Genomic DNA, 27,090 nt, shown 5'->3' on the forward strand with positions numbered 1-27,090 from the left:
AAAGGACAGTAGCAAAAGCAGGCTGAAAGTTCCCAGTGAAGCCTGTTCACTGGGACATACTCAGGACCATTCATGTTATGGTTTAGTGTAAGACACTGCAAGAATTTTCAGAGGTAAGACGATTAGATTATGAGTTGTGGCCTAATCCGTGGATTAGTCTGCTGATACGGATTAACTGGATAGCAACTGTAGGCAGGTAGGGTGTGGCTGGAGGAAGAAGGTTGCTGGGGGTATACCTTTGGGGTTTATATTTTATCCCTGGCGAGCGGAACTCACTCTCTGCTTCCTGGCTGTCATGTCCTGAGCTGCCTTCCTCCATCATGCCCTTCTACCATGATGTTCTGTTTCACTCCAGGTCAAGAGCTATGGGTGGGTCAACCATGGACTGAACCTCTGATACCATGAGTCTAAAAGAACTTTTCCTCCTCTAAGTTGTTTTTGTCTGGTCTTCAGGTCATGACTAAAACAACTCAGGTTCTGGTGCTCACCTGAATGTACTCACTTCCCCTACCATCACTAAGCTTCACTCCAGTCTACTGCCTAGCTTATTCCCTTGAGAACTCAGGGCCCTCTCCCCAGGACCCACCATCCCCCTCACCTGCTCTGCATTGCTCTGCCTTCTGACCACCCTCTCCATAAAACCCCATTCCCTTTCTTCCCCTGGCTTCAACCTCTGCAGCCCTTTAGGACTGGGAGATGGAGTTCATGACTCTCACTCCAGCTTTGTGGAAATTTTTCTTCCAGGTCTTTCAGTGATGGGCCCCAGGATGTGGCTTCAGCCCTTTTCTCATCCCAAATCCCACAAGCCATTCCCTGTGCCTGACCCCTCCCCATCTCATGTCAGTCCTCACATGACTGTGAGTTCCGACAACCCACCCACCAGTCACTAGGAGACTGCAGCTCTTCACCCAAGTTCTATCAACACTGCTGTCTTCTCCAATGTCCCTCATCCCTTTGCTCCTCAAGTGACAGGCCCAATTTCCAAGTATTACCAGTCAGGACTCATCTTTGGGACTCTGGACCAAAGACGGCATTCAAGGTTCTCTCCAAGGGGTACCTGCTGCTGTATTTCATGGACACCAGGCCCAGAATCCTGATGCATCAAGGATAGGCCTGGACTCTCCTAGGGTCACCTAAAGACACTCTCCTCCCAGTATCAGGACTCATGTGGTACAAACCACACCCAGCCCTGTATTATAATTCTCATGTGGATTCTCCCATCAGAGAGAAGGACATAATGAAGGACCTACTATCATTCCCTTAACGAAAGGGAAAATAGCTTCCACTCCTGACCACTGCACTGTCTTGTTACCTACCTGTTCCAGCTCTCCCTGCCCAAGCTCTCCCTGTTCTGCACCTGCCCACCTTCACCAGTAGATGCACAAATGTGTCCAATCCCCAAACCCAACCCTAACTCAGGCCTGACCCAGAGCAGAAGAAAGGCCTCTAAGCCTGAAGAAGGGGAAGGACCACAACTCTCCAAGTGGGGGTGGTCTCCAAGTGGATAGCAGACCCTACTGCTGGTCTGTACAGTCTCTGAAAGAGCATCAGTGATAGATGCCAGGACTCCCCATAAAAACCTGAGTTTTTTTTTTTTTATTACTTATAATACCTAATACAATTTAAATGCAGTGTAAATAGTTTTTATCCTGCATTGTTTAGGGAATGGGTGACAAGAAAAAATATACATGTTTGGTACAGATGGGACAAAAAAAAAACCTGGTTTATGTAGCTGGGCCTGCCACCTGTTGGTGACGCAGGGTAGTGCAAGCCTTGACTAACGGCCTTACCAGGAGACCAAAACACCAGGAAAGAGACTTCTGAGCAAGAGCAGCAGTATCACAAACATTGTACCTTGTTCCCACTTTGTGCCAGCTAGTCTCTTAGTTCTTTACATGAACCAACACATAAACCCTCCAACACCACCTCAGAGACAGGCCCTATCATTGTCCCATGAGCTCCAAATAGTCAAGTGAACTACCCAAGTATCACAGCCAGGAATGCCGAAGCTGGTTGAAGAGTCACCCTCCACCCTGAGCTGTTTTCAGGCCAGAACCTTCTCCCTCTTCTTGGGAGGTCTGGTCACCCACATTACCCCAAGAAAGTGCTGTCCTCAAATACCTGAGAGGAAACTAGGAAGTAACTATGGGGGTGTTAGAGAGAGCTCTGAATCTCAAATCCCATACCTGTGTCAACTCCCTGCTGCCCTGCCTTTCAAAGGCTATACTAAATCAGGGGGCACAGCCCTGGGCCTGGCTCCTAAGTCAACCCTCTACATGGCTCTATACCCAAGGAAGACACCTTGAGGCCAGAGGTGGCCAAGGTCCCACCAATCCTGACCTGTATGGTCAGTCTTGTCCCCAGGGCCCTGGAGGGTAGTTTCCATCATGGGGAGAGATGAGCGGCATGAGCAGTACCAGAGAAGTGGTCCTCGAGGGGAGAAGTTCTAGCCAGAGACTCACTGAGAACTCCCCAGTTGCAGTGTGCATGAGACTCTGCCATCTCTAGGCACCGAAGAGCTTTTTGGAAGCCCAGTTCCAGGTTCCTTTTCCTAGTCAACATTCCAAGTCAGGATAGCCACAACACAGACTACTCAACCCTGGTTATCCCAACAGACCCAACTCAGGGATGTCCTCAGACCATCTTAAGCACCATAGCAATGAACTAAATGTTGGAACCAGCACAGTCCCACCATGGCTGTTTATGGGCCTATGAGGCTATTCAATACTCACACTGATAATGCTGCAACAGTCTGTGAGTCCGCACATCCCATACCTTCACTGTGTTGTCCATGCCAGCGGCAGCAATGCATGTACCACTAGGGTGGAAGTCCACATAGGTGACAAAGCTGGAAAACAGGGGCCATCATGCACTGTAGGAGGTCTGCCCTGGCTCAGGATGACACCAAAAACATCACCACTTTCCCAGCCTGGTGCATCTGCTCACATTGTTTCCTCAACCCAGAATGTTTTTTTTTTTTTTTTTTTAAACAAGATGACCAAGGGAAAGCAAGAAGTGAGTTAGAAGAGTCACCAGCAGTGAACTAAGGTGGATTTACCAAGATCCAAATGCCACCATCAATTTTTAAATACAATTGGAAAAATTGTCTTCAGAGTCACAGCTAGGCTGCTCTGGAGTTCCAGAGCTAGAGCTGGTACCCTTGACAGGGCTGGCTCCAAGGTAAAAAGTCCTGCCAGCTGAGGTACTGGCCACCCATCTCTAGGAGGCTTTCCATACACAGGCTTTCAGGAGGAGCCCTTGCTTGTGGTTCCCAGCCTAACCAAAGGGGGCAGAAGCCCAGGTCCATTTAGGAACCTGGAACAATTGAGTCCCTACTCAAATGCTGGCTCCTTCCTCCTCTCTTAATGATGTGGCACATTATGAATAGCCACCATCTGTTACAATAACTTAACAAGGCTTTCATTCATAAATCCATCACCATAAATCCATACATAGAAGTTTGAAAATGCAGTTTGGAGCAGTGAGTTCAACTGCTCAGAGCAGATATGTTACAATTTTGAGAACTAGAAAGTAAATGGAAAAGAGAGAATTTAAATAATTATATGGCTCAAGGTTAAGCATTCCTATTGTTTGTGGGATGCTTTCCATTCACACACACAAAAAAAGGAATCAGCCAAGAAGCAGAAAAAGTGTAGCTGCCACCCCCATGGCTCTAGTCCCTGAAGGCCCCTGGCATGCCCAGTTCTGCACTCTGTGCTGGAGCACTTACAGATGGAGGACAGCACCAGGACCCACCTGCCATGCTCGCAGTATGAGTAAATACATTCCCGGCTGGTCTTGTCCCACAGCTTGACAGTCTTGTCATCACTTGCAGACACAATAAGCCGTCCATCAGGGGAGAACCTGAACCAGATAGGGGAGGAGTCACATCACTGATTAAAAGACTCCATGGGAATCACACACCATTTACCACAGTTATCTTTCCCTGAATGCCTACTGCCTGACCCAGGAACTATCTAGGGTCTTGCTACAACTCCAGGTGATCCTTAGTAAGTGGTTTCCCTCTTTGTGAGGTGAAGAATAGTGCCTACCCCACAGTAGGCAAAGAGTAGTACAATGCACAAAACCTCCCCAGCAAAAGGCCAGGAGACATAGCTAAGTGGTAGAGTGCTTGACAGCATGAATGAGGCCCTGGGTTCAATCCCCAGCACTGGGGGGTGGGGGGGGAAGCAGCAGGTACATGGCCTGTGGCAACATGTAGCTAGTGCTGACTGCTGGCATTATTAGCATGAAGGGGTGAATAAGCTACATCAGTGTGGGGAGCCATCCTCATCTAGCAGAATTAGACGTGGTTGAGCCATGGGACACAGAGGCCTGACCCTGGGAACTGGCAGCCACAGAGGACTGTCCCAGATTGCCAGGGAGCATGTGGCACTGTGTGGGAGTGGTTCCCTGTCTGGTTCTATGATAATTTCCCCTAACTCTACCCCACCCTGTTCATCACAGAAGAAGCTCCTCCTGGCCTTAGCTCCCTTTACCTGTGTGACTATAAATAAAGGAGTGGTGGGCTACTCCATGTTGTTAGAAGCCAGATCTGGTATGGAACCATCTGTCACGCCCCCTCTCATTTGAAAAGAGTATTGGCTCTTGTGTGTTTATTGATTAGTTAAGTTTATGAGTAATTAATTGGTTTATAGCCAACATCGTCCTCCAGCAGTAATCCCTTTCTCATCCATGCAGGACATGGCAGAAACCCCCACATATCAGTATAACTATCTTGCTCCCATGTTCCCCAGGTCAGCAAAACACAACAGCATGGAGGTCATGGGGACCTAACCACCAAAGGCCTGCTGTGGGCATGACATCCCCCTTTGCTAGCCTGGTCCCTCCTGTTCTTAGGGCTCTGACCATGAGACCTTTCAGAGCACACAGGAACCTCCCAGGACAAAGGAATGAGGGCTACCCTAGGGAATTAATAACTTGCTTGGGATCCCCAGAACAGACAGATCAACAGTCCCCAATCTCTGACTGTAATGTTTTCCTAGTATCCCCTGGCCCCCCTCAACCCCCTTCTTTGGAACAAAGAAATCTGACATGAAAAAGCTCTGTTGAGAGAAATTAAATAGCCAGGAGTGGTGGCACATGCCTGTAATCCCAGCAACTCAGGAGGTTGAGGAAGGAGGAGAATAAGTTCAAAGCCAGTCTCAGCAACTTAGTGAGACCCTGTCTCAGAATAAAAAATAAAACAGGCTGGGGATGTGGTTCAGTGATTAAGCACCGCTGGGTTTAATCACTGGTACTAAAAAACAAAAGAAAAGGAATCAAATAAGCTAAAAGTATGCATATTTGTGTCCTTAATTCTTGTTTGTGTGTGTGTGTGTGTGTGTGTGTGTGTGTGTGTGTGTGTGTGTGTTCGTAATTCTTGGACCATGAAAAGCCCTCAGGTCACCTGGCTCCCCATGTGCTCAGCATAGCCTCTCATATGAAAGGGAGGGCCAGCCTCCAGGCCAAGTCCCCCTAGAATCCTGAAACACCATTTAGCAATTCTGAAAAAAAAAATCAATCTCTGAGGAAAAGAAAAGTAAGCAAGACTTTTGTCAGAGAGGCTTGGGTTCTGATCCCCAGCACATCCACTTACCTACCCTGTGCCCTGGGGCAAGACGCTGTGCTGTTCTGAGCCTCATCTGCAAAATGCAAATGATACCACCGAGCTAGCAGAACCATCATGAGAAACAAGAAAAACTGGGCTGGGGAGATAGCTCAGTTGGTAGAGTGCTTGCCTTGCAAGCATAAGGCCCTGGGTTCAATCCCCAGCACCGCAAAAAAAATAAAATAAAAAAGGAAACGAGGAAAAAAACCTATAGAGTGGTAGTTCTGACAATGTCTTATTACCCATATTGCTATTGCTAAGTAATGGCCCTTACTGACTTGGAGGGTCATCATGGTTGCCAATTGATGTGTCAACAACTCAGTGAAACTTCTCAACAAGTACAATGTAGGAACTACTACTGTTGCCATTTTACCAATAAGGAAACCAAAGTATAAGTGATTGATGGGTGGCTAAGAAACTTGCCCAAGGTTACAAGCTAGTACCTAACAGTCCCACTGTGTCCCTCTTCAACCCCTGGGTCCCTCCAAGGGTCTCCAGACATGACAATGCTTACTTGGCACAGCGAACCCAATTGATGTGCTGGCTCAGGGAGAACAGGAATCTCTGGCGATGAGTTGACCACACCTTGACTGTCTTGTCATCAGAGGCTGTCACAAGTGACTGGCCATCACTGCAGAAGTGGACACTCCTCACAGTGGCTGTATGTGCACGAAACACAGTGGACTCACCTTTACTAAGAAGACAGACAACCAATCAGGAAACCTATAATAGTGACATGAGGACCCTGAAGCACAAAGCTCTCCTATCCTTCAGAGAACCCTCCCCAAATCAGTCCAAACCCGAGTACCCCAGTCCCCAGAAAAGGAGGCCAGAGCCTCCAACACAGGAGCAGAGCACTGCCCTCCCACCTCCACCCATATGCAAGCAGTTAGCAGGTAGTAGGCCTTTTGAGGATGGCTGGGGGTATCTCAGAATTCCTCTCCTAAACTGAGGAGAGGGGTCCAACTAAGCCCAGACTCTGATGACACCTCCTCCTCTGTGGTGAGACAGATGTCACACTGTAACCAATCCAGAGCCAAAATAGGGACCTAGGTGGGGACAGCCCTGACACCAGGGTCTGTTAAACCCCTCAAAATATATAACTCACACGTTGGGCACCCAGATGCGAACAGTCTTGTCACGGGATCCCGAGGCAAGTAGGTGTCCCGAGGGGGAGAAGTTCACACAGGTGATAGCATCCTTGTGGCCCGTAAAGCGGTAGGCGCGTGACTGCGGCTTCATGTGCCAGATCATGAGGCACGAGTCCATGGAGCCACTGGCTGAAGAGAGTGGGTGACGCTACGATTCTTGGCTTGAGTGGTCCACAGGCCTTCACTAGGCCACAGGGGAAGCTGGGGTAAATCCGGCCCAGCTCCACCTTCCCAGCATCCACAAATTGACAACAAAAAGGCTCCCCATAGTGACAGCCTCCAGCGATACTGACTTGAAGCCTGGAGAGTCTACTGCCTGGCAGTTCTCCAAGTAGCAGGCTTACATGGGAAGCAGACTAACAGAGGCCCTTCACATGCTAGCCATGAGCTACACTCTGGGAAAACTCATCCCCAAGGGGCCCTCGGTCTCCCTACTGACATACCCTGAAGGCACAAGAGCCAAATCCTCCCAAAACTGAGGAGACAGCCCAACCCATTCAATACTGAGAAGACCCAACTCAACAGGAAACCTAAAAGAGGTCCCCAGAACAGACCAAAAATGACTTCAGTTTCCTTTGCCTACAGCAAACCATGAAGCCAACAGCTTTTGGCAAAAGACCTTCACAAAAAGAAGAAGGGGTGAGCCTACTTTATGGGAACAAGAAAGCCACAACCAGGAAAGCTGTGTATGAATTCCAAGTGACTAAGGAAGGGAGGTTCCCAGCAACAGCAAAAGGGAATGGGGGCGGGGCTTCCCGGCTCTGTTCAACATCTTTTCGAGGGTAGGCCTATATAACAAGAAGGTGTGCCATTAGGTACAAAAGCACACACCTGTCATCCCAGTAACTCAGGCCTGTGATCCCAGTAACTCAGGAGGCTGAGACAGGAGGATCATAATTTTGAGGCTAGTCTAGACAATGTAGTGAGACCCGGTCTCAAAATAAAAAATAAAAAGACTGGGGATTTAGCTCAATGGTAAAGCACCCCCACAACACCAAAAACAAACAAAACCCCAGGTGTACCATAATATTATGGACAACAGAATCTAAGACTCAAGGAAAGGGGCCCACAGCTTAGAGCCCATACCATAAGACAAAACCAAGAGGTGGCTGGGATGTGCAGGGAAAAGCCCAGACCCTTGTCTTACCCTCAGACTGTGTGGCTATGACAAAGCCCCTAACCTCTCTAAGCCTCGTGCTCCTTGCATTTAAAGTGACATTCATAAAGCCTAGGACCCAGAGAACTGGCAAGTGAAAGCAAGATGTGGATCTAGACAAATAATCCACGTCACTGCTGTACTCTGCTTCCCCTACACCACACCTCCCAGGTAGAAACTCAAGTCTTTTCAGCTCGTAACCTAGTGCCTGGGTCAAGATGCCTTCTCTTACCCAGCTGCTTCATGTTGAGACTGAAGTCCACACAGGTAACTGCATCTCGGTGGCCCTTAAAATGCCTCTCCAGTGAGGGGTCCTCCTGCAAAAAAGCCAAGATTAAAAGGGTGAAGAGGCTGCCCCAGGGCCGAGACTTTTATTATAACAGCCAGGAGGGGTTAAGAAAGCTCAAGATGTGATCTTGTATACAGGAAATTATAAGGAATCCACTAAAAACTCGTAGAACTAATCAAATGAGTTCAGCAAGAAAGCAGCATACAAAATTAACACACACAAATTATTTCCGTATAGTAGCAATTAGCAATCTATAAAAGAAAACAGCTCCATTTTTGATAAATAAAAATATTTAAGAATAATTTAACAAAAAAAATATAAGATACATACAGTAAAACTAACATCACTGAAAATTAAAAAGAACCTAAAAAATGTAAAGATGTCCTATGTCTGTGGATTGGAAGACAATATTATTAAAATGCAATCATTTTAAAAATTCCCAAATCATTCTACAAATTCAACATAATTCCTATCAAAATCCCAGAAAGAAGTCAGACACTATAGACCACATTTTATATGATTCCATTTCTATTCAACATCCAGAATAGCCCAAGGAACCAGGCACAGTGGAACATGCCTATAATCCTAGCTACTTGGGGGCTAAGGTAGGATGATTGCAAGTTTGATGTCAGCCTTGGAAACTTAGTGAGACCCTGTCCCAAATTAAAATAATAAAAAGTGCTCAGTGACAAAGTCCCCTGGGTTCAATCCCCAGTATTGGAGTGGAGAGGGCAAAGAAGAAAAATGGGCCTTTCAAGTACCTTCCATTTCAGGAATGAGATCCTATACCCTCAATCTCACTGTAAACTGGTTAGTGAACCCAACGGTCAGTCCTGATAATTCCTATCAAAATCCCAGGGCCCAAGCTAATCCTAAAATTTATATGAAAACTCAATTCGTCCCCGCGCAAAAAAAAATCTTGGAAGAACCACCAACAGCAGCAGCAAAATAGCCACTGTGAAAAACTTTTGTTAATTCACCAGAGTTAGCAAATGACCCATCAATTCTCAATAAATACCCCCAAAGAACTGGAAACACATTCACAGCAGCATTATTCATAACATCCAAATAGTGAATAAACCCAACTGTTCACTAACAAATAAATGGATGAACCAAATATGGTATATTCATATAACAATATTATTCAACCATAAAAAGGAGAGATACATACTACATAGATGAGCCTTGAAAACTTGTTAAGTGAAAGAACACTTTATCTGATTTCACTTATGAAAAGTCCAGAATAGTCAAATCCATTGAGACAGAAAGTAGATTAATGGTTGTCAGAAGCTGTAGAGAGAGGGAAGGGAAGTGACTATTATTGAGTATGAAGGTTTCTCTTTGGCATGATGCTATTCTGGAATTAGATAGTGATGATAGCTGCTACACTAATAAACCTCTGAACTGTACACTCCAAAAGGTGAATTGTATGGTATAGGAATAGTATCTCAATAAAGTTAGTTGTTAAAAAGACCAAGAAGTCAGGCACAGTGGCAACATAATCCTAGCCAAGTTGCCTATAATCCTACCTACCTGGGGGCTAAGACAAGATGACTGCAAATTCAACATCAACCTTGGCAACTTAGCGAGACCCTGTCCCAAAATAAAAAGTGCTGGGGATATAGCTCAGTGTAAAACACCTCTGGGCTTAATTCCCAGTATTGGGGGCAAAGGGGGTATAGAGGAAAACTAGGCCTTTCAAGCACTTTCCATCTCAGGAATGAGATCCTGTGCCCTCAATCTTCCTGTGAACTGATTAGTGAACCCAAAGGTCACTAATGGGCAGATTCCTGGTGGCACATCACAATCTCTACTCTACCCAACATCAGAGAAATAGTAGGGGCGTTCAGGACACTGCTTAGGAAGACAACAAGAGAATATTCCACAGACTCCATCCAATAGCAGCATATATCTGAGCAGGTGAAAGGTTAAACCCCAGTCATCCAAATATCTCCTTCCATATCAAACATCAGAAACCTTGAGGAAGTATTTTGCAAAGACCCTTCTTGGGAAAGGACGTCCCTAGGGCAAAGCAAAGCTGATGTCAACCCACAAAGCTGTAACCAGAACAAAGATTCCATGGCCCAATGCCCAGCTCCACCCCCAGCACACCTGCCTAAGTGCTCTTTTCAACAACAGAGGGAGTGGCACGTGGGGGAGGGCCTCCAACAGAGTAGCAAGTGCTCCGTTCTGCCTCTTGCCCTTACTAGAGCCTCCTGGAAAAACAGTGGAAGGCAGAATCAAACTCTGGGTTCAGTGGGAAGAGGCAAGTACAGGTGCTACCTCTGATCAGTGAGTGCCTTGAAAATGCCCAAATCCCTCTTCCCTGTGTTCCCTGCATGTTGGCTTCATCTTCCCCAAGAAGGGTTTTTACAGGGAGGCAGGGAGAGCATCCGGTTGGAAGCAAGAGATCTGGGTCCTAGTCTGGGCCCTCTGCCCAGTTTCTCAGGCGCCTCAGGGGGTCCATAGACTACCACCCAGTCAGAGAGCCAGGACCGTTGGAAGCAACCTCTCAAAAGGACCAGCTTTGGAGTGTTCCTCTTCCTTCTTGAAAAACCTGGGATTCAAAAGGAGTGGCCGGGCCCAGGCATCCCACCGGCCTGCTGTGCGCACCGGTCGGAAAAGGGTGGATGCTTAACAAGACCCGGTCCAACCACCCATTGATCGGGATGGGGAGACAGGATAGAAAGGGCCATCCTGGTCCCAGGCCACACCTGGGTCGCACAGTGCTAGTGTCTTCCTCCCTAAGATGCGAACCTTGGAGATAGGGGCTTGTTTGCTCACCCCAATAGTCTGGCGCGGGACCTGACAGGCAGCGGGCTCTCAAGAGCCCCGACCTGCCCGCTGCTGACCGTAACAGGAGGCGGAGTGGACCGCCCGGGAACCCAGCGCCTCGCCCCGCCCTCTCGCACTCACTGCTCGAGCCAGCCAGGTGTCCGCCATCCCAAAGGGGAGACTAAGGCCCAGACGGCGCCGCGGTAGGCACTTACTGAGCAGGGTGCGGCCATGGGTAGGATCGCTGCGCCAAAGGCGCCGGAGGAGCCCGAGGTAGTGGCGGAGGTAGTGGCGACGGCAGTTGCGCCGGTTCAGTTTCCGCGCCCCCAACTGCCGCCAATGGCAACACGGATCGCGTCGCCGCGTCCCGCCCACCCCAATTAAAGGAGAAGAGTCATAGCTTTTTGCCCGCCGACCGGAAGCAGAGATGTGTGGCTGGCACTATAGTCTCCGCGCTCAGCTCCACCAAAGCAGGCAACCGCAAACCGCCCTGCCAGAGGCCTCTGTCCGCAGTCACTCTTTCCTCCCGAGAATTTAAAAAGCTCAGGCGAGGGTTTCGCCCCGCCGACCCACGTGATAGGGAGCTTAGCCTTGTGGGAAATGAAGTTCCACACGGCACCATTTAGGGTTCGGAGAAAGGTGGAACTACATTTCCCCGGATGCCCTGAGCCAGCCAGGCTTTACCACCCAAAGCGACGGACTTAAGGACCCGGGAAGGAGGACACGTGGGCTACTATGTAAAGTTGCCTTAAAGCACCCGCCCAAGACGCGGCAAAGAGCCAGTTTCTCGCTTCTCGGAAATTATAAATGGTTCGCCCCTCCGAACGCGCTCAAGACAAATGTCCATTTAAAAGAACACGAGTCGCTCGGAATCACAACCGTGGAGTGAAGAGACCTAGGTTCGATTCTCAGTTCTCGCCTAATTCGCTGTGTGACCTTAGGAAAAAGGCCTCTGCTCTGTGGGCCAGTTTCCCCGTCGGTAATACGAGGGAGTGTGACGCAGCCGGTCTTTCTCAGGACCCTTCAGCCCTGAGAAACTATCAAGTTGCCTAAAAGAAGGCAGTACAGGGACTCGGCCACCAGAGGCCGTCCCTACTCAGTTTCTGCGGTCCGAAGTCCCAGATTGTCCTTAGGCCTTTCCTCTATCTGGCCTCCCAACCTGCAGTTGACCTCAGCTGGATTCAAAAACCTTCTGTCACCTCTCCTGTGTAGGTCAATTTGTCCACATTGCAACATTGATTAGGATCTGGTCAGGCCCTAAGTTTTCTTACTGTGTACAGAGACCCCTGGATCTGCAAACCACAGCTAGGTTCATTCTGTTAACTCGGAAACCAGCACATGGGTGAGCTCCCCTATGGAGGAAAATGTCTCTTTTACACCTGGAAAGTCTGAGACCAGACATAAGAAACAGGCGTACATTTAATCCCATTTTTTTTTTTTTTAAGCATATTAAGCAGGTTTTATTTAAAGGTAATAATACAGACTTCTCCCGGCAGGAAGAAGGGGGCCATGGCTGTTAATCCCATCTTAACTGTGATTCAACACAGAATTTGTTCCTTCACATCAGAAATACTCTGATTTTAATTTAGATACTATGCAATTCTTAAAATAAGTGGTCCCAGCAATTCAGGATTCTAATGCAAGAGGATTATAAATTCGGAGCCTTCCTGAGCAACTTAGGGAGACCCTGTCCCAAAATAAAAAACAAAAAGGGCTGGTGATGTAGCTCAGTGGTAGAGTGCCCCTAGGTTCAATCCTCAGTACCAAGGTGCTAGGGGAAATCAGATGTAGTTATGCACTGTTCAAAGGACAATTTTCAGGTCTTCCCACCAACACGCTCATCTTAGTTGTCCTCTTGTCTGCCAGCCAAATATTTAGTGCGGAGAAGTTAAAGGGAAAAAAATTGAATAATACAGAAAACCTATGCATTAAACTAAAAAATTATTTTATTGGCCAGGTGCGGTGGCGCACACATGTAATCCCTGTGGCTCAGGAGGCTGAGGCCGGAGAATCCCGAGTTCAAAGCCAGCCTTAGTAACTTAGCAAGGCTGTAAGCAACTCAATGAGACCCTATCTTTAAATAAAATACAAAAAAGGGTTTGGGATGTGTCTCAGTAGTTGAGTGCTCCTGAGTTAAATCCCCAGCACCAAAAAGAAAGGGTTCTTTTATTGCTGGGTAGTATTTTTGGTTTTGAGTTTGTTTCATTTGGATTTTTGTTTGTTTCTGTTGTTGTCAGTTTTAGCTATGGAATACCCCTTGGGTCTACAGGAGCTTATAATTTAGAAAATTGAATTTAGAAGAGCTCCTTTGTAAAATGGTTCTCAAATGTTAGGTTTGCTCAAAATGAGAGTCATTGGCAGATTTTATTCACTCTCCTGATCTTTCCAGATCCATCAGTCTTTTCTATCCTAACCCACCAGGGAAGAGAAGCAGGGGACACCCCACCTGACTGGACAGGTCCCATGCCTCCATGCCACCTCAATTAGATTGAAGTCCAGTTCTGACTGGACCTTCCATGTTGTGGCAGAGCTCAATGTTGGAGTAGTTAATAATGTTTGGGGGACCTCCACATTGAAGGACTAGAAGGGAAGATTCATTTTCAAGCCCCCCTGTAGCAGGGAGGTGTCTGTCCTGGTACAAAGCCCCCTGCAAGAGTCCTGGTACAAAGACAGGTCCTCCTGCAAGAGTCTCTCATCTTGTCATCACTTCTCAAACCTCTGCCCAAGGGCCAAAGCCACCAGAAGGTGGAACAGAGAAAGAAATGAGAAGACAGGGATCATACCCCATCCTAAAACCTAGCCCGGCCCAGCCAGCACCTGGAAATCCCCATGAGCACTATCAGTCTGCCGTGTATCTGATGATGGTGTAAGTTTGACATTCTAAGCAGGGCAGCTCAGGGCTTGTCCCAGGGTCGGGCAGGTCCAGGGATGACCTTGTCCCAGGGTCGGGCAGGTCCAGCTTGCCACCTGCAAGCTGAGTGAGCTAGCAGGAGTGACACCCCCTCTCCCAGCCTCTGTGTTCTCAATTGTAAAATAACTACAATAATACATCAGCCATGGTGGGGGAGGGAGATTCCACCAACTATTAATTCATGTCAGAGCTTGATGTTGAGTTGTAACTGAATTCGAAATATGTGAGTTCATACTTTTCTGCTCCAAAGACCTGGCCAACACCTCTGTGCCTCTGTTTCTGCTTCTCTCCCCCAGCTCTCTCTACTCCAGTCACATTGGCCTTCTTGCTATTCCTTGAACAAGAATTGTGCCAGCCATGCTCTGATCTCATGACTTTTGCCTTGCTACTGACTGAGTGTCCACTCAGTTTGACCCATCACACCCATCAGGACTTTGTTCAAGCATCTCCTTCTGGGCACAGATTCTCTGACCACTGTACTTAAACTGTCAACCCTCTCCTCCCCGTTCTCTGCTTTATTTTCCTCCAATGCTTTATCACCGTCTGAAACTGAACTTGTTTGGTTGTTGTCTTCTACATATGAGAATGTCACCTCCAAGGGACAGATGTGACTGTATTGCGACACCCAGCACAAGGCCCACACAAAGTGAAGGTGCAATAAATATTTGCTGAATAAATAAATGAATGATTACAAGATTGCTCATGAATTGTAATGGGACCTGTGATGGGCAGGACTGGTTCTTAACTGGAGAAAGGGGCAGCATTTAGGTTTATCAGGGGAAGCTGCTCTTGGGACCATGAGCTTAGGACTGTGAGTAGGGTACAGAAAAGGAAGAGCACTTTGGGTGTAGGTTACACACTTGGCAGAGGGCTGGTAATATACAGAACAGGAGTGTGAGTGACAGGGGCAAAGCAGGTGGAGTCTGGAGTAAGGCTAGATTGTTAGGCCACAAATGCAGGCAATATCCCTGGGGATTGGTGTCAAGGAGACATATGTTCCATCCTAGGATTGAAGCGAGCCAAACGACATCCCCCACAGGTCAGGGCTATGACCCAAGGGCCACCTGCTGTGAAAGTGACCTCTGCATGGTTCCCTCCCCCGGAGTCCCACAACAGTCTGGGCCTCCATTGTACTCTGTGAAATTGCCATGGTTGGCTTTCTCTAACGGCAGACAACATCCCAGAGTAAGGAGAGGTCCAATGGGGCCATAAACATTCAGTCTCACTCAGCCCTACTCCATCCAATAGCAGTGGCCACTCTGGTAAAATAAAATAAAATAAAATAAAATTTTAAAACTTGCCAATAGGGACATTAGAGAGTATCTCTTGATAACAGCTAGCTTAGGCCTGTCCTTCCACATGGTAGGCAGTGGATTGGTTGACTGCAGCTGCCTGCAACTCCTGGAGCAGTGTTTAGGAAGTATGTGGACACAGAGCTGGTCAGTAGCCACCCACCTTACCTTACCACCAAGACTCTGTGTGCCTAGTCCTTCTACCACATCTCATGAGACTGGCCCATGTTCTCCCTCCTGTGCCCCTGAGGAGTCCAGTCAGAGATGGCAGATCTCATTCAGTATGGGGAGGGAGGGGTTGAGGGCATCCCACCTGGGATATGAGAACAAATTCCACAAAACTAAAGCCCCCTACCTTGGCCCTGCACACGTGGGCTGAGAGCAGAGTGCAAAAATGTATAAGCTTTGCTTAGGACTTCCAGGAAATAAGCAGATGGAGCTTCAGAGCAGTAGTTCTCAGCCCTGGCTGCTGTTCAGAAACTTTGCAGTGGGGGATGAGGCATTGCTGTTTATCAAAACCTCTCCAGGTGAATCCAGTAGGCAGTCAAAGCTGAGAACCATGACTCTAAACCAGTGTTGACCAAAAGAACTTTCCGGGATGATGTAAATATTTATTTGCACTATCCAACATGGTACACCGTTCACATAAGATTATGGAGCCCTTGAAATGTGGCTAGTATAGCTGAGAATTGGATTTTTCATTTCATTTCCTCTTAATTCATTTACATGTAAATAGATGTGGCTAGTAGCTACTGTATTGGCTAGTATAGTTCAGAATGTGGTCTGGCTCTGTGGCGTTGGGCAAGTCACTGAGCCTCTTGGATTTCAGTCTCCTGGTGAAGACACAGGGAGCATAGTGTCTAATCCCAATAGCTGCAGCAACTTTTTGTTCCTGTGCCCCACTGCTCAGCTGAGGGGTGAGGTGGAGATTAGCTTAATCCCAGGGACCTGGGGCAAAACACAAGGATACCAGCCACAGCTCCTAGTATCTATCAGGGCTTTGCTGCTGTCCCCAGAGCATTTGGGGTGAGAAAATAAGCCAGATACCCAAGAGGCCAGAGGATATAGGACTTCCCTCTTCCTTGGAACCTTGAATTGTAATGCAGAGAACAAGCCCAGAACCAGACTGTGAGCAGTAAAATAACTGACAGCTTTCATTTACTGCAGTTAGTGTACACCAAGTGCCTCTGAAGTCTTAACCACAACCCCAAGAGCAGTGAAATATTATGCCCATTTTACAGATGGAGAAACTGAGGCACAGAATTAGTAAGTGAGGAACCAGAATTAAAATCCGTCTATCTGTCTGCAAGCCTGAACCCTTAATCCTAATGCATCCAGGGAAAAGGACTAAGAATCTGTTTAGACCCTCAAGACTTGACCCCACAGCAGAGATGGGAGCCAAGACTGGGCCAAAGTAGTTAATCCCACACTAGAAAGTCCTTGGTTGTCTCACATTTTATCAGGAACAATCAATAAGTTTAGTATATATTCCACAGTTCAGTGTCCTCTTTAAATATTGAATTGATGTTTTAATGATGGGCCAGTTAACTCCAAGTTGAGTTGATACCCAGAAAGATGCCTTAGTTTATGCTCTTGTGATGTCATGTCCTCCTTACCTCCTTTATCTGTTAAGAAGCAGAGCCATAGAAGAGTCACTCAGCAGGTCACTAAATGGGATGAGTCTGCTAGTCCCAGGTCCAGAGCAGGTCTAAGGTGCAGGGTTTCCAGACTCCATAGAGGAACTGGTTTAAATGCCAATTTCAAGGCCCAAGTCTGATTCTGTGCTGGGAGTGACCAGGAATCTGCATTTGTAAGAAACCCTCATCATGATTCTGATGTGGTGGGCCCAGGACCTAACAAAGAAGGGACAGCCCTGGACCAGACAGTGGCACATGCCTGTAATCCCAGCAGCTTGGGAGGCTGAGACAGAATTAGAAGTTCAAAGCCAGCCTCAGCAACTTAGCATGGCTCTGAGCAACTTAGCAAGACCAGTGCTAGGGATTGAACCCAGGGCCTTGTGCTTGCAAGGCAAGCACTCTACCAACTGAGCTATCTCCCCAGCCCGCAAGACCCCATTTCTAAATAAAATATAAAACAGGCTGGGGATGAGGCTCAGGGGTTCAGCACCTCTGGCTTCAATCCCTGGTACCTAAATAAATAAATAGCCCTACCTTGCCCCCAAGGAGCAAGGGGACTCTCACCAGAGACACAAACTAGATGAGTCCCAGTTCTGTCCCTACCTTGCTCAGCAATCCCATCTCAGCCCTCAGTTTTCTTGTCTGTAAAATAAGGACACTGAGCTTCCCACAATGACCGTGATGAGCTTACAGGGTGTCCTGTGTCAGAGCAGAAGACTTTAAGTCGGGCAGGAATGGGAGCCCTCCTCATCACACCACACTTGCCTTCTCACTGTTCTTCTGACAAGCCACACTTAGGCCTTCCCTACAGCCTTTGTGCTGACTGTTCCCCATTCTCTTTGCCAGATCTTTCCAATGATCTGAACTGCTTACCCCAGATCATTGCTTTGCAGTCTTATGGTCTTTCAGGCCTCAGACTGAACATCACCTCTTCAGGGACACCTCCTCTGGCCCTACCCAGCACATCCACAAGCCTCCACCCATCTCGCTGCTTATTTGTATGGGGTTTTCCTCCATTTCTCCCTTTGACTATGTGCTCCCTAAGAGCAAGGACCATGCCCTGCTTGTCACCACTGGATACTGAGCACTTGGCCTTCTGCAACAGGCCACTCAGACTTGTCTGAAAAATAAATCCCTGGAATCAATGGGCCTGAAGAGCTCCCAGAACTCTTTCCCACCATCTGATGCAGCGATACTTAGACTCAGGGTGTGGCTTCCTATGGGGTTCAGAATAGGCAGTTCAGTTCCACAGATGTTTGTGGAATGCAGCCATGTCCCCAGCCTTGTCCTGGAATCCACACACTTCTGGAGCAGGAGGTATGTACCAGCCCCTGTGCCTGAGAAAACCAGTGACTTACACTCTGTCTGCTACAGGGAAGGTAGATAGGGAAAGGGCTGCAAGCAGGCTGAGTTCAGTAAGGGTTCAAGCTCAGCATGGTGGCAAGCTCAGCAAGGAGGCCTGTGTTGCCAGGATGGGGGACTAGTGGGAGGAAGAGAAGAAACGCTGGCGGCTGTTGAAGGACAAGTAGGTATTCCACGGCAACACGGGCACCCCAGACCCTGGAACAGAAAGATGTGGGATGGAAGGGACAGTTTTTCCAAGCTGAGGCATGCAGTAACAGGACCACCTGGTGTGGACCCAGCTTCGCTGCTCTCCGTAGAGGCAGTTGCAAGGAGCCCAGTAGCTTGCCCAGGTGACAGAGGCCTTTCATGGTGAGTCACTTTTGTGTCTCAGGTAGGCTCAACCCCCACAAGTTACTCACATGCTCAGTGCCACACAGTCACCTGTGCAGTGGAGGAGACTGAGTTCCAGAAAGAATTAGGTTTGCTCTCTGAACCTGGAGCAGCAGGAGGGGTCTTGCATAGATGTGGGCAATGATTACACTTATCAGTCTCCCTAGGGCTTGCTATGTGCTCCCTCACTCAAAGCCCATCTGTGGCTCCCTGGGTCTAAGGATTAGGTCACACTCCCCATTGCCTACCTGCTCTGCCCCTGCCACCTCTCCAGTCTCACCTGTGTCCCACCCTACTAAGACAACTCATGCTGTCTCTCTGCTTGGGAGGTTCCTGTGTCTGACCATCTCAGAGGAAATCCTGCCCCCTAACCTTTATTCAGTGTCCCTACCCATCATGGACTGCATTCCCTCTGGCTCCCACTGGGCTCAGGCTGCTCAGAAGCCCTCTGGTCAGATCTTGTTCCCCTGTGGCTACTGGAATCAGATCTTATTCTAGCTGAGGATTCATGTGCTCCTGGAGGGAGGGTCCTATCAGTTCATTCTGGTCCTCTCTTCACCACATGAAATGGGTAAACATGTGTGCACAGGTGTGTGTATATGTATCAGCATGTGCAGCCAAGGGTGCATACAAGTGTCTGTGAGTGTGTCTGCACATGCATGCATGTCTGGAGACATGGCTGTGTGTGTGTGTCCACGGCTAAGCTTCTGTGTTCATGTGTGTTTGTGTGCATGTTTGATTTTATCTGTGTGTACATCTGTGGATGTGTGTGTCATAGTTGTGTCTGAGTGCTTGTGTGTATTTGCATGTGTCTGTGTGGGTGCATGTGCCTGTGTGAGACTGCATCGACCTGTGCCTGTGTAGCCTCCAGAATCTGTAGTTTGATTTCCTCCAGAAACTGACCTGGAGAAAGGATTCAAGGGTCATTCATTTAATTGGGTGGTGATTCTAGGAAACACCAGGAGGGAGTGAGAAAGTGATACAGAGAAAGAAGGAATAACATGTGTGTTACCAAGAAAATTACCATTGTGGGTGATCAGGGGCATCCCACTGGAGGAGTGGAGGAATCAAGTTTATTCACCCATTTTCAGTAGGCATGGTTGGGGCTTGGCATTTCCAGCTTGCCCTACACACAGAACTTAGGGGTCCTGGGGCAAAGAAAGGACTCAGGCACAGGCTCTACAGTACTGAAGGCAGGAATTCAGGCGTGTGTAAGCAAACATAGCAAGTGGAAGGGAACCAGGAAAAGCAGGTACACTGTGCATCCACATTTATGTGCACTGGTGTCCTGTTATACCACAGGGACATAGGGACTCCAATGACTCTGGAGAGTCACAGGAACTCTGTGAAAACTTCTAATTCGAGGAAAGGTCAGCCCAACATCAGGCAAACTCTGGCCTTGCCCTTTCTCCCTCCCCAACCAGGCTGGCTCAGGAAGGGCCAAATTATGCCAGTGCTGAGTCACATTCTCCCAAATTGATCTATACCTGTTTTGGGCACTGGTATATCCTGCCCTGGGACTAGAATGGATTCTGGGAGTCAAAGTACAGTGAGTTCAGGTAGACAAGGAAGGCCTTTCTGTGAAGAAGAGTAAGACCTAGAATCTGGGCTCCTCTGTCTCAACCTTGTGGCCCTCAGGAGCCTGGACAGTACCCAAGAGGCCTCTAATGCCAAGCAGGGAAGTCTAACCTCTGCCCTGTAGGCAGTAGGGGGGGTGGAAGTTATGTGTGCCAGTGAAGGGCACAGTCCCCATCCACATCTAGAGGATGGCTCTGTGAGCAGGGCTAGTGGCCAAGCTGTTGCAGGAAGGGGAAAGGACACTAGCCAGAGCACTCAGAGGTTTCTAAGATGTGTAGAACTGAGTAGTTTGTGTAAAACGCTAATGTGGCAAGGGATTAGCCCAGGGCTAAAAGCAATGTGCTGGGGTGACACTGGCCAGGGGCTATCCCTCTTTGGGTAGGGTTGGCAGTCAGTTACTGTCTCAGCAAGGCTTAGGAACTCAGGAACTATGGAACTGGGCTGAGGATGAGGGGCTAAGGGGATCAGAGAAGGGGGACCTTCCAGGTCTCATTGTCAGGGTCTAATGGCCATCAAGTAGTAGGAGTGGAGGAAGCTACGAAGAAAGTATGAGACTAAATTGGGGGCAAGGAGCAGACAATGCAATGTTACAGGGCTGGGGTGATACAGGAAGAATCCAGGTGCCTCAGAGAGGTGTCCTGAGGTCCAACAGGGGAGATGGGGAGGGGAGAGGCTTGGGCCAGGGAGTGAGGAGTGGCAAAAGAAGGGGGCCAGCCACAGGGAGACCGTGACAGCATATGGATGTAGAAAGGGCACTGGGGGCAGTGCCAGACCATGGAGAACCAGAATTCCCAAATGGATAGTTGGGAGTGGCATCAAGGACTGAAGTCATCGTGAGGTCTTGATGGATGGTGGGGGTATCCCTGAAGCCTGCTGGAGAAGGCAAGGAGATAGGTGGACCTAGAACTGGGGGAAGCAGGAACATGAGGATGTCTATAGGAGCTAACAGGGAAAGGATGGGATCTCCTTTGGGGCAGGAAGTAGGTTAAGGGATGGAACCAAGAGAGAAGGTGGCAGGCCAAGAGTGACTGTTTGTAGGGGACAGGCTGAGCCCACAGGCTTGGAGTTGTGCAACACTGGGCTCCAGTCCCAGGTGTATTGTCGACCTGCCCTTGTGGGCAAGGGCTTAAGCTCCCTGAGCCTCATGTAAGATGGAGAACCTAACAGAACCCAGGCACATTAGTTCCTACATCTATTATAATAAAGATCACAAATTATGTGGCTTAAAAAACATAAATGCATTCTTTCACAGTTTTGGAGACTAGAAGTCAAAGAGCAAGGTGTCAGCAGGGCTATTCTTAAACGACTCTGTGTTGTCTCTTCCAGTAGCCCCAGGAGTTCTGTAGCTTGTGGTGGTATCACTTCAACCTCTTAAATAAGAAGAGCAGATGAGAGACAACTTGGATGGATGGTGGGGCCAACTTTCCCTGCATGTGCCCCCACATACTTACACATACACACGTGTGAGTGCCCAGGCAGATACACGTGCATGGGAAGCAAAGCACCAATCGTGAAGTTACACCCAAGAGGGCTAGGACAGGTGACTCAGGAACCTCAGCCTGCAGCCTCTTGCCTGGCACATCCAGGCTCAGAGCATAATGTTAGCTTCCTGGGCAGAAGGACCAGCAAAGTCAAAGCTTTGCTCATCAGAAAATTCCTTGGGAATCTTAAGCAAAGCCAACACTGACATCATGTGCAAATTCAAAAAGACAGCCCTCCACACCCAAGGCTGTTCAGTCCCACAGCTTTGGCACAATGGGGAAAGACAGTGGGTTGCATCCAGCACAGCCATTTAGGGGACAGGGATCAGACACAGAATCACATAGTTCCTGGGGTCCCAGTGGAGATTATGGGCAGCCATCCCCACAGACAGAGGAACATGTCATTGGAATCTCTCACTTCTCACATCTGTCCCAGTAACTCCTATACATCTGGCCATCACAAAGGCCTCCTTCTTCTCAGCTTCCCACTGAGGTCACCCCAAGGCCAGGTCACCCCAAGGGCCAGCTAAGGGAGAGTTGAAGAGAACAGACCTGGCCCCAGTTCCTGCCCTACTCAGAAATTGCTGGTTTCTGTCACAGGATACCCTGAGCTCCTCAGGGTCACTGTGGGAAGCTGGGTGAAGTGAGTTTATCAGTACTGCCATGACCTCTGAGCCTGCATTAGGAACATGAAGTGCTTTGAGTAGAACGCAGGTCAACACTGATAAGGTTCATGGAGTGGTGACAGAGCCCACGGGGGCCACTCACCACTGGCCCAAGCTGGACACCTTGCTCCACCCTCTACCCTCCTGGGTCACAGAACCTGATGTGAGAGCAGGAACCCCCCATCTGTTTCCTTCTGTGTGATGGAAATGTTCAGGTCAGGCTGGCCTGGGAGGACTGAGATTCAGCCCCACTGAATCTGCTGAGCTGCTCCAGGCTCCACCCATCTAACAGAACCCCAGCACCCCCCAACCCCAGGTGCCAAGCCCTGCATTCAGAGGGTGTTTTGAACACAGTGGCACAGTTCTGGCCTCCTGGAGTTGATAGAGATTAAGAGAGGCAACAGGACAGCAATAGTGAAGGCCTGAGGTAGGGTTTTTTGTTTTTTTTAGTTGTTGATAGACCTTTATTTTTTATTTGCTGAGAATCGAACCCAGAGCCTCACACATGCGAGGCAAGTGCTCTACCACTGAACCACAACTCCAGACCCTGAGATATGGTTTTGCTAGGTGGATTTAATGGAAAGAAAAATGAATTGTAGAGCTGTCATCGAGGTGTGTGGGCCTTGCAGACTCCTGTGAGGACCTGGCCTCTAGAAAGGAGCCTTCGGCGTTCTTTGAGCAAAGGAGGAACTCCAAGCAGTTTGGGGTTTTAGAAAGATCAAGCTGGGTACTCTGAGATAAGATTAATGGTTTCTCAAGCGTTCTCTGGACAGCAGCATCTGAGAAGTTGTTCAAATGCAGATCCTCAGATCCTCAGTTGCCTGTTGATTCAGGAATTGGGGGGAGGATGACACACAGAGATCTGTATCATAAAGAACCCTCCAGGGAGGGCAAGTGTGGCTCAAGCAGTTTTGATCAAGTGCTTCTGTTTCTTAGATTTTTCTTTTGTTTCTTTTGTGTTATTGGGGATTAAACGCAGGGTCTCTGAAAGCTAAGCAAGTGCTCTACCACTGAGTTACATTGCTAGTTCTCAGGTGCTTCTGGAAAACTCTGAACCTACCAGAGGCTCTGAAGAGAACGGTTCATACTGTCAACTGTGTATGGAAATAAGGCACACTTGATTACTTTCCCAAACCACAACTCTAAATGCTTCTGGCACACATGCCTTGTTAAAGGCTCCTGCCAAAATCCACAAAAAATGAAACCACTTAACCTATGTTCAGTCCAGGTAAATTATATAACACACTTTCCTAACTTTTTGTTTATGGGACACTCTAGAACACTGAATAAAATCTGGCCACACTGAAAAATGCCAGTTCAGTGTGTTTTGGTTTATTGGTTTATTTTCTCAGGCTCCCATGCTACATCTGGCACAGAGCAACCACTCAATAACTGCCCTTTGAAAAATGCACAAATCTCTCCATGATGACCCTGTCAGCCCTGGGTGATTTACAAATCAACTGACCTTTCCCCAAGATCTGGGGGGTCTTGGCTACAGTCCCTCATGCATTGACTCCCTGGGCTGCCCTGGGAGCCTAAGGGCTTTGGAGAATTCAAGAACAAGAGGAGGAAGATGAAGGGCCACCACCTCAGCCTTCCCAGAACAATGACCGTCTGTGGTGCTCAGGTTGCCCTCTTAGCCTGAACTCATGGCCAAGTCACAAGGAATCTTCTCTAGAAGATTTTTTTTTTTTTTTTTTCCCAAGAACCATCCTCTGGGCCCAAATGACATGTTATTTATAGGCAGCTTTGGTGGCTCCCAGGAGGTCTGTTCATGTCAGCCTCTGCCTTAAAGGTGGGCAGCCACTCTGACCCTTGCAGACAACCAAGTATCTATCAGACCTGCCTCAGGTCCCCTTTGAGGCCTCAAGGTTGGCCTGGCTTTCCTTTGCTCTCAAAGAAACCTCATCAGGGCCCATTCATTAGCAAGAGGCTTCTGGCCAAGAGGTTTGAGTAGAGATTCAGGGGCAAGACAGTTCAAGAAATGCCAGAGGTCACAGAATTGGAGCTGTTTCCCTCAGGGGCACTGGAGACACCTGAAACCACCAGGTCCATGTTCCCATTGATAGGTAGAGAAACTTGGGTCCAGAAAGGAGAAGGAGCTGTTATGGTGACATAGTCTGACTATAATGTCACTGGGTTCATACTTTGGTCAGTTTGGAAGTTTTCAGGCATGTACAGCATCATCAAGACAGCTCTGAGCAGGAAGACCACAGAGTCAAGTAGAGAAAGGGACAGTCATTGTTCTCGATAGCCCTGACGTCATCATGAGTGCAGGCAAGGGAAGAGCATGATGCCACATCCTAGGGAGCTAGGGCGCCCTTGGCAGGTGGCACAGTAAGACTGAGGGGTGAACAGTGCAGTCCTGTGACCATGCACATCTCAATCACGTGGTGTGACACCATATATGATATTCCAACTGTGGCACACAGTGACTGTCCATGTGTGATGGTATCACAGCCCTAGGGGCACACTGTGGCTATATCTGTGCATCACCTGTAGTAATGTGGCTCTGCAGTTACCTGTGGCTGTTGGTATCTGTATTGCTGTCCCTATGACCAGAGGATTGGACATGTAGTTATGTGTGAGCTGCTGTTTTTAACTCTGCATACCTGTGGTCCTGGGACTATGTATGTATTTGAAAGGGACTGAGACAGCTCTTGATATTTGTGTGTACCTATAAATGTGACAAGCAGGCTTCTCTGGCAGAAGCTTTGTCCTAAGAACTTTCAGATGTGAATTGTCACTTCACAGTTACCAGTGGTCTTCTTTAGATGCAGGCAGACTATAGAAAAGTGATCCCTTCTATCACATGGCCATGGGCATTTTCTGATGTGCTGTCCAAAAAGCAGGTGTGGGAGAAGAACTCAGAGGGGTGTTGGGTTCTGAGATAAAGATATGCCACCTGCTCTGTAGTCTACCCCATAACCTCCATCTCAGCTCTGCTCCAAGGGGTTTCAGTTGACTCCTAGTTACCACATACAGTGTCCTGACCAGGTTCGAGATCAGAGAGGGCCTGTCCCATGGCAAGTACAGAGAGAGATGTTGAGGATGATGGTGGGGACATCTTGGAGGGCCCACGTCAGCTTGTATGTGCATGGTTGGTGGTGTGGTGGGGGATGCCAGGACCTGGGCACTTTCACATCTTTCCCAGGGCAGACTCCCAAAGGTGCCCAAGCAATGGTATGCCCAGTAAATGACCTTGCTCAGGTTCCCCTTCTTCTCTCAGGCCCCTTGGTGAACTGTCATCAGCTTCCAGCATCCCACACTTGCATCTGTGCTGACACAACCTGCCCACAAACTGCCCCATCTCTGGGGCCCCAAGGACTCATCCACAGACACTCATTCACACACAGTCCACAACTAATCCTCATTTATCCTCCCACTCCATTCATTCATGCATTCACTTATTCATTCGACAAATGCCCACTGAACACCTGTAATGGGCCAGCAGCCCTGTTGACCTCCTCCAGTCCTCCCAAGTCAGAGTAAAGAAGGTACAGCTCCAAGGCACCCTTAGGGTGGGCAGCTCAGCAAAAAGGAACTTGGGGCTGAGTGGTCTAGTGGCCGTTAGGAGAGGGGAAGCACAGAACTGGTGTCACAACCAGGCCAGTGCATCAAGCCGGATGGGTTCTGGAAATTGGGTAAACATGTGGCTTCCCCACCCACCCAGCTATGCCAGGCTGGGTCTGGCACAGTCAACCTGCCTGAGGCCCAGGGCCTGCTTCATCTGGAGTAGAGACCAAGGCTTTAGAGCTGTCCTCCCATTCCAAATCCCACACAACAAAGTCCATCTCTTAGCTGGCTCTCAGGTTTGTCTTGGTTGGGTTCAAATTGTCTTTGTATAAGAGGCACCTCGTGTCCCCTTCCCACCAAGCTATACCAGACTCCGTGGCATGGGGTTTTTTGGCCTTCCAGCTCCTCCTTACTCCCTCTCACAAGAGTCCCCCAGAGGCCTATGAGTCCCAGGGAACCTGCTGCCCTCACCTATGTGGGCCCTGAAGACCTCTTCACTGCTGATCCTGACTGGATCTTGGTCCAAGGCTTAGCTTATTAGGACTGCAGGGTGGTAGTGGGCTGAACCGACTTCCCCTAGGCAGGGACCCATCACCATCTATCACTCCTCTGCTGATTTCATTCACAACTCCAAGGCCTATATCAGGGCCCAACAACTCCAGAGATGGTGAATATCAGCATGTCACAACTCGGTTAGTTTTGTGCAAGAATCTGTTAACTCAGTACCTATGGAGCCCCAATAATGCCTGCAGTCTTACTTCTCCCAGAAGAGTTTCGGGGTTTTAAAAAAATTTTTTTAGTTGTAGATGGACACAATACCTCTATTTTATTTATTTTTATGTGGTGCTGAGGATCAAACCCAGTGTCTCACACGTGCTAGGCAAGTGCTCTACCACTGAGCTAAGACCCCAGCCAGAGTCTGAGGGTTTTGATTAAACCCAAAGGAAACTTCTGGAAAGAAAGCCACCAGTGGCCCCTTGGATACCTTGCAAGGGTCTTGACAAGGAGATGAGTGAGAAAGTAAGGACACATTGAGGTGTGGCCACAGGAAGGCAGGCCTGGCTCAAATCCTGACCCCAGCTCTGAAACCCTAGAAAAGTCACTTGTTCCAAGTTCAGTTTCCTCATCTGTAGCCAACAGATAACACTGCCTGTGTGCTATTTCTTGGTGCCGGTGGCTCCAGAGAGGGAGCATCTTGTCAAGCCTTCACATCAACCTTGTGCATAGAAAGTATCAGTCAGGATTCTCCTCAGAAGCAGGACCAAGAGGAGAGAGAGGCAGGGTGGGGGGTGCC

The 27,090-nt window shown here is 48.5% G+C and overlaps 1 protein-coding gene across 6 annotated transcripts in view; it reads right to left on the reverse strand.

The window, feature by feature from the left end:
• The window catches only part of POC1A (POC1 centriolar protein A), a 96,672-nt gene that overhangs the window by 60,827 nt on the left and 8,755 nt on the right, over positions 1-27,090 (reverse strand). For 2 of the 6 annotated variants that reach the window (XM_079101322.1, XM_079101317.1), the window contains exons 1-6: positions 11,198-11,351; positions 8,151-8,235; positions 6,720-6,891; positions 6,126-6,305; positions 3,757-3,864; positions 2,733-2,848 (exon numbers count right to left, since the gene is read on the reverse strand). In XM_079101322.1, coding sequence (XP_078957448.1) covers positions 2,733-2,848; positions 3,757-3,864; positions 6,126-6,305; positions 6,720-6,891; positions 8,151-8,235; positions 11,198-11,215 — 679 coding nt within the window. In that variant the 5' untranslated portion in view covers positions 11,216-11,351. The other 4 variants (XM_079101318.1, XM_079101321.1, XM_079101320.1 and 1 more) reach the window with 4 other exon arrangements.

Source organism: Sciurus vulgaris (genome assembly GCF_902686455.1).
Source record: "Sciurus vulgaris genome assembly, chromosome: 10".
Classification (NCBI taxonomy): domain Eukaryota; kingdom Metazoa; phylum Chordata; class Mammalia; order Rodentia; family Sciuridae; genus Sciurus; species Sciurus vulgaris.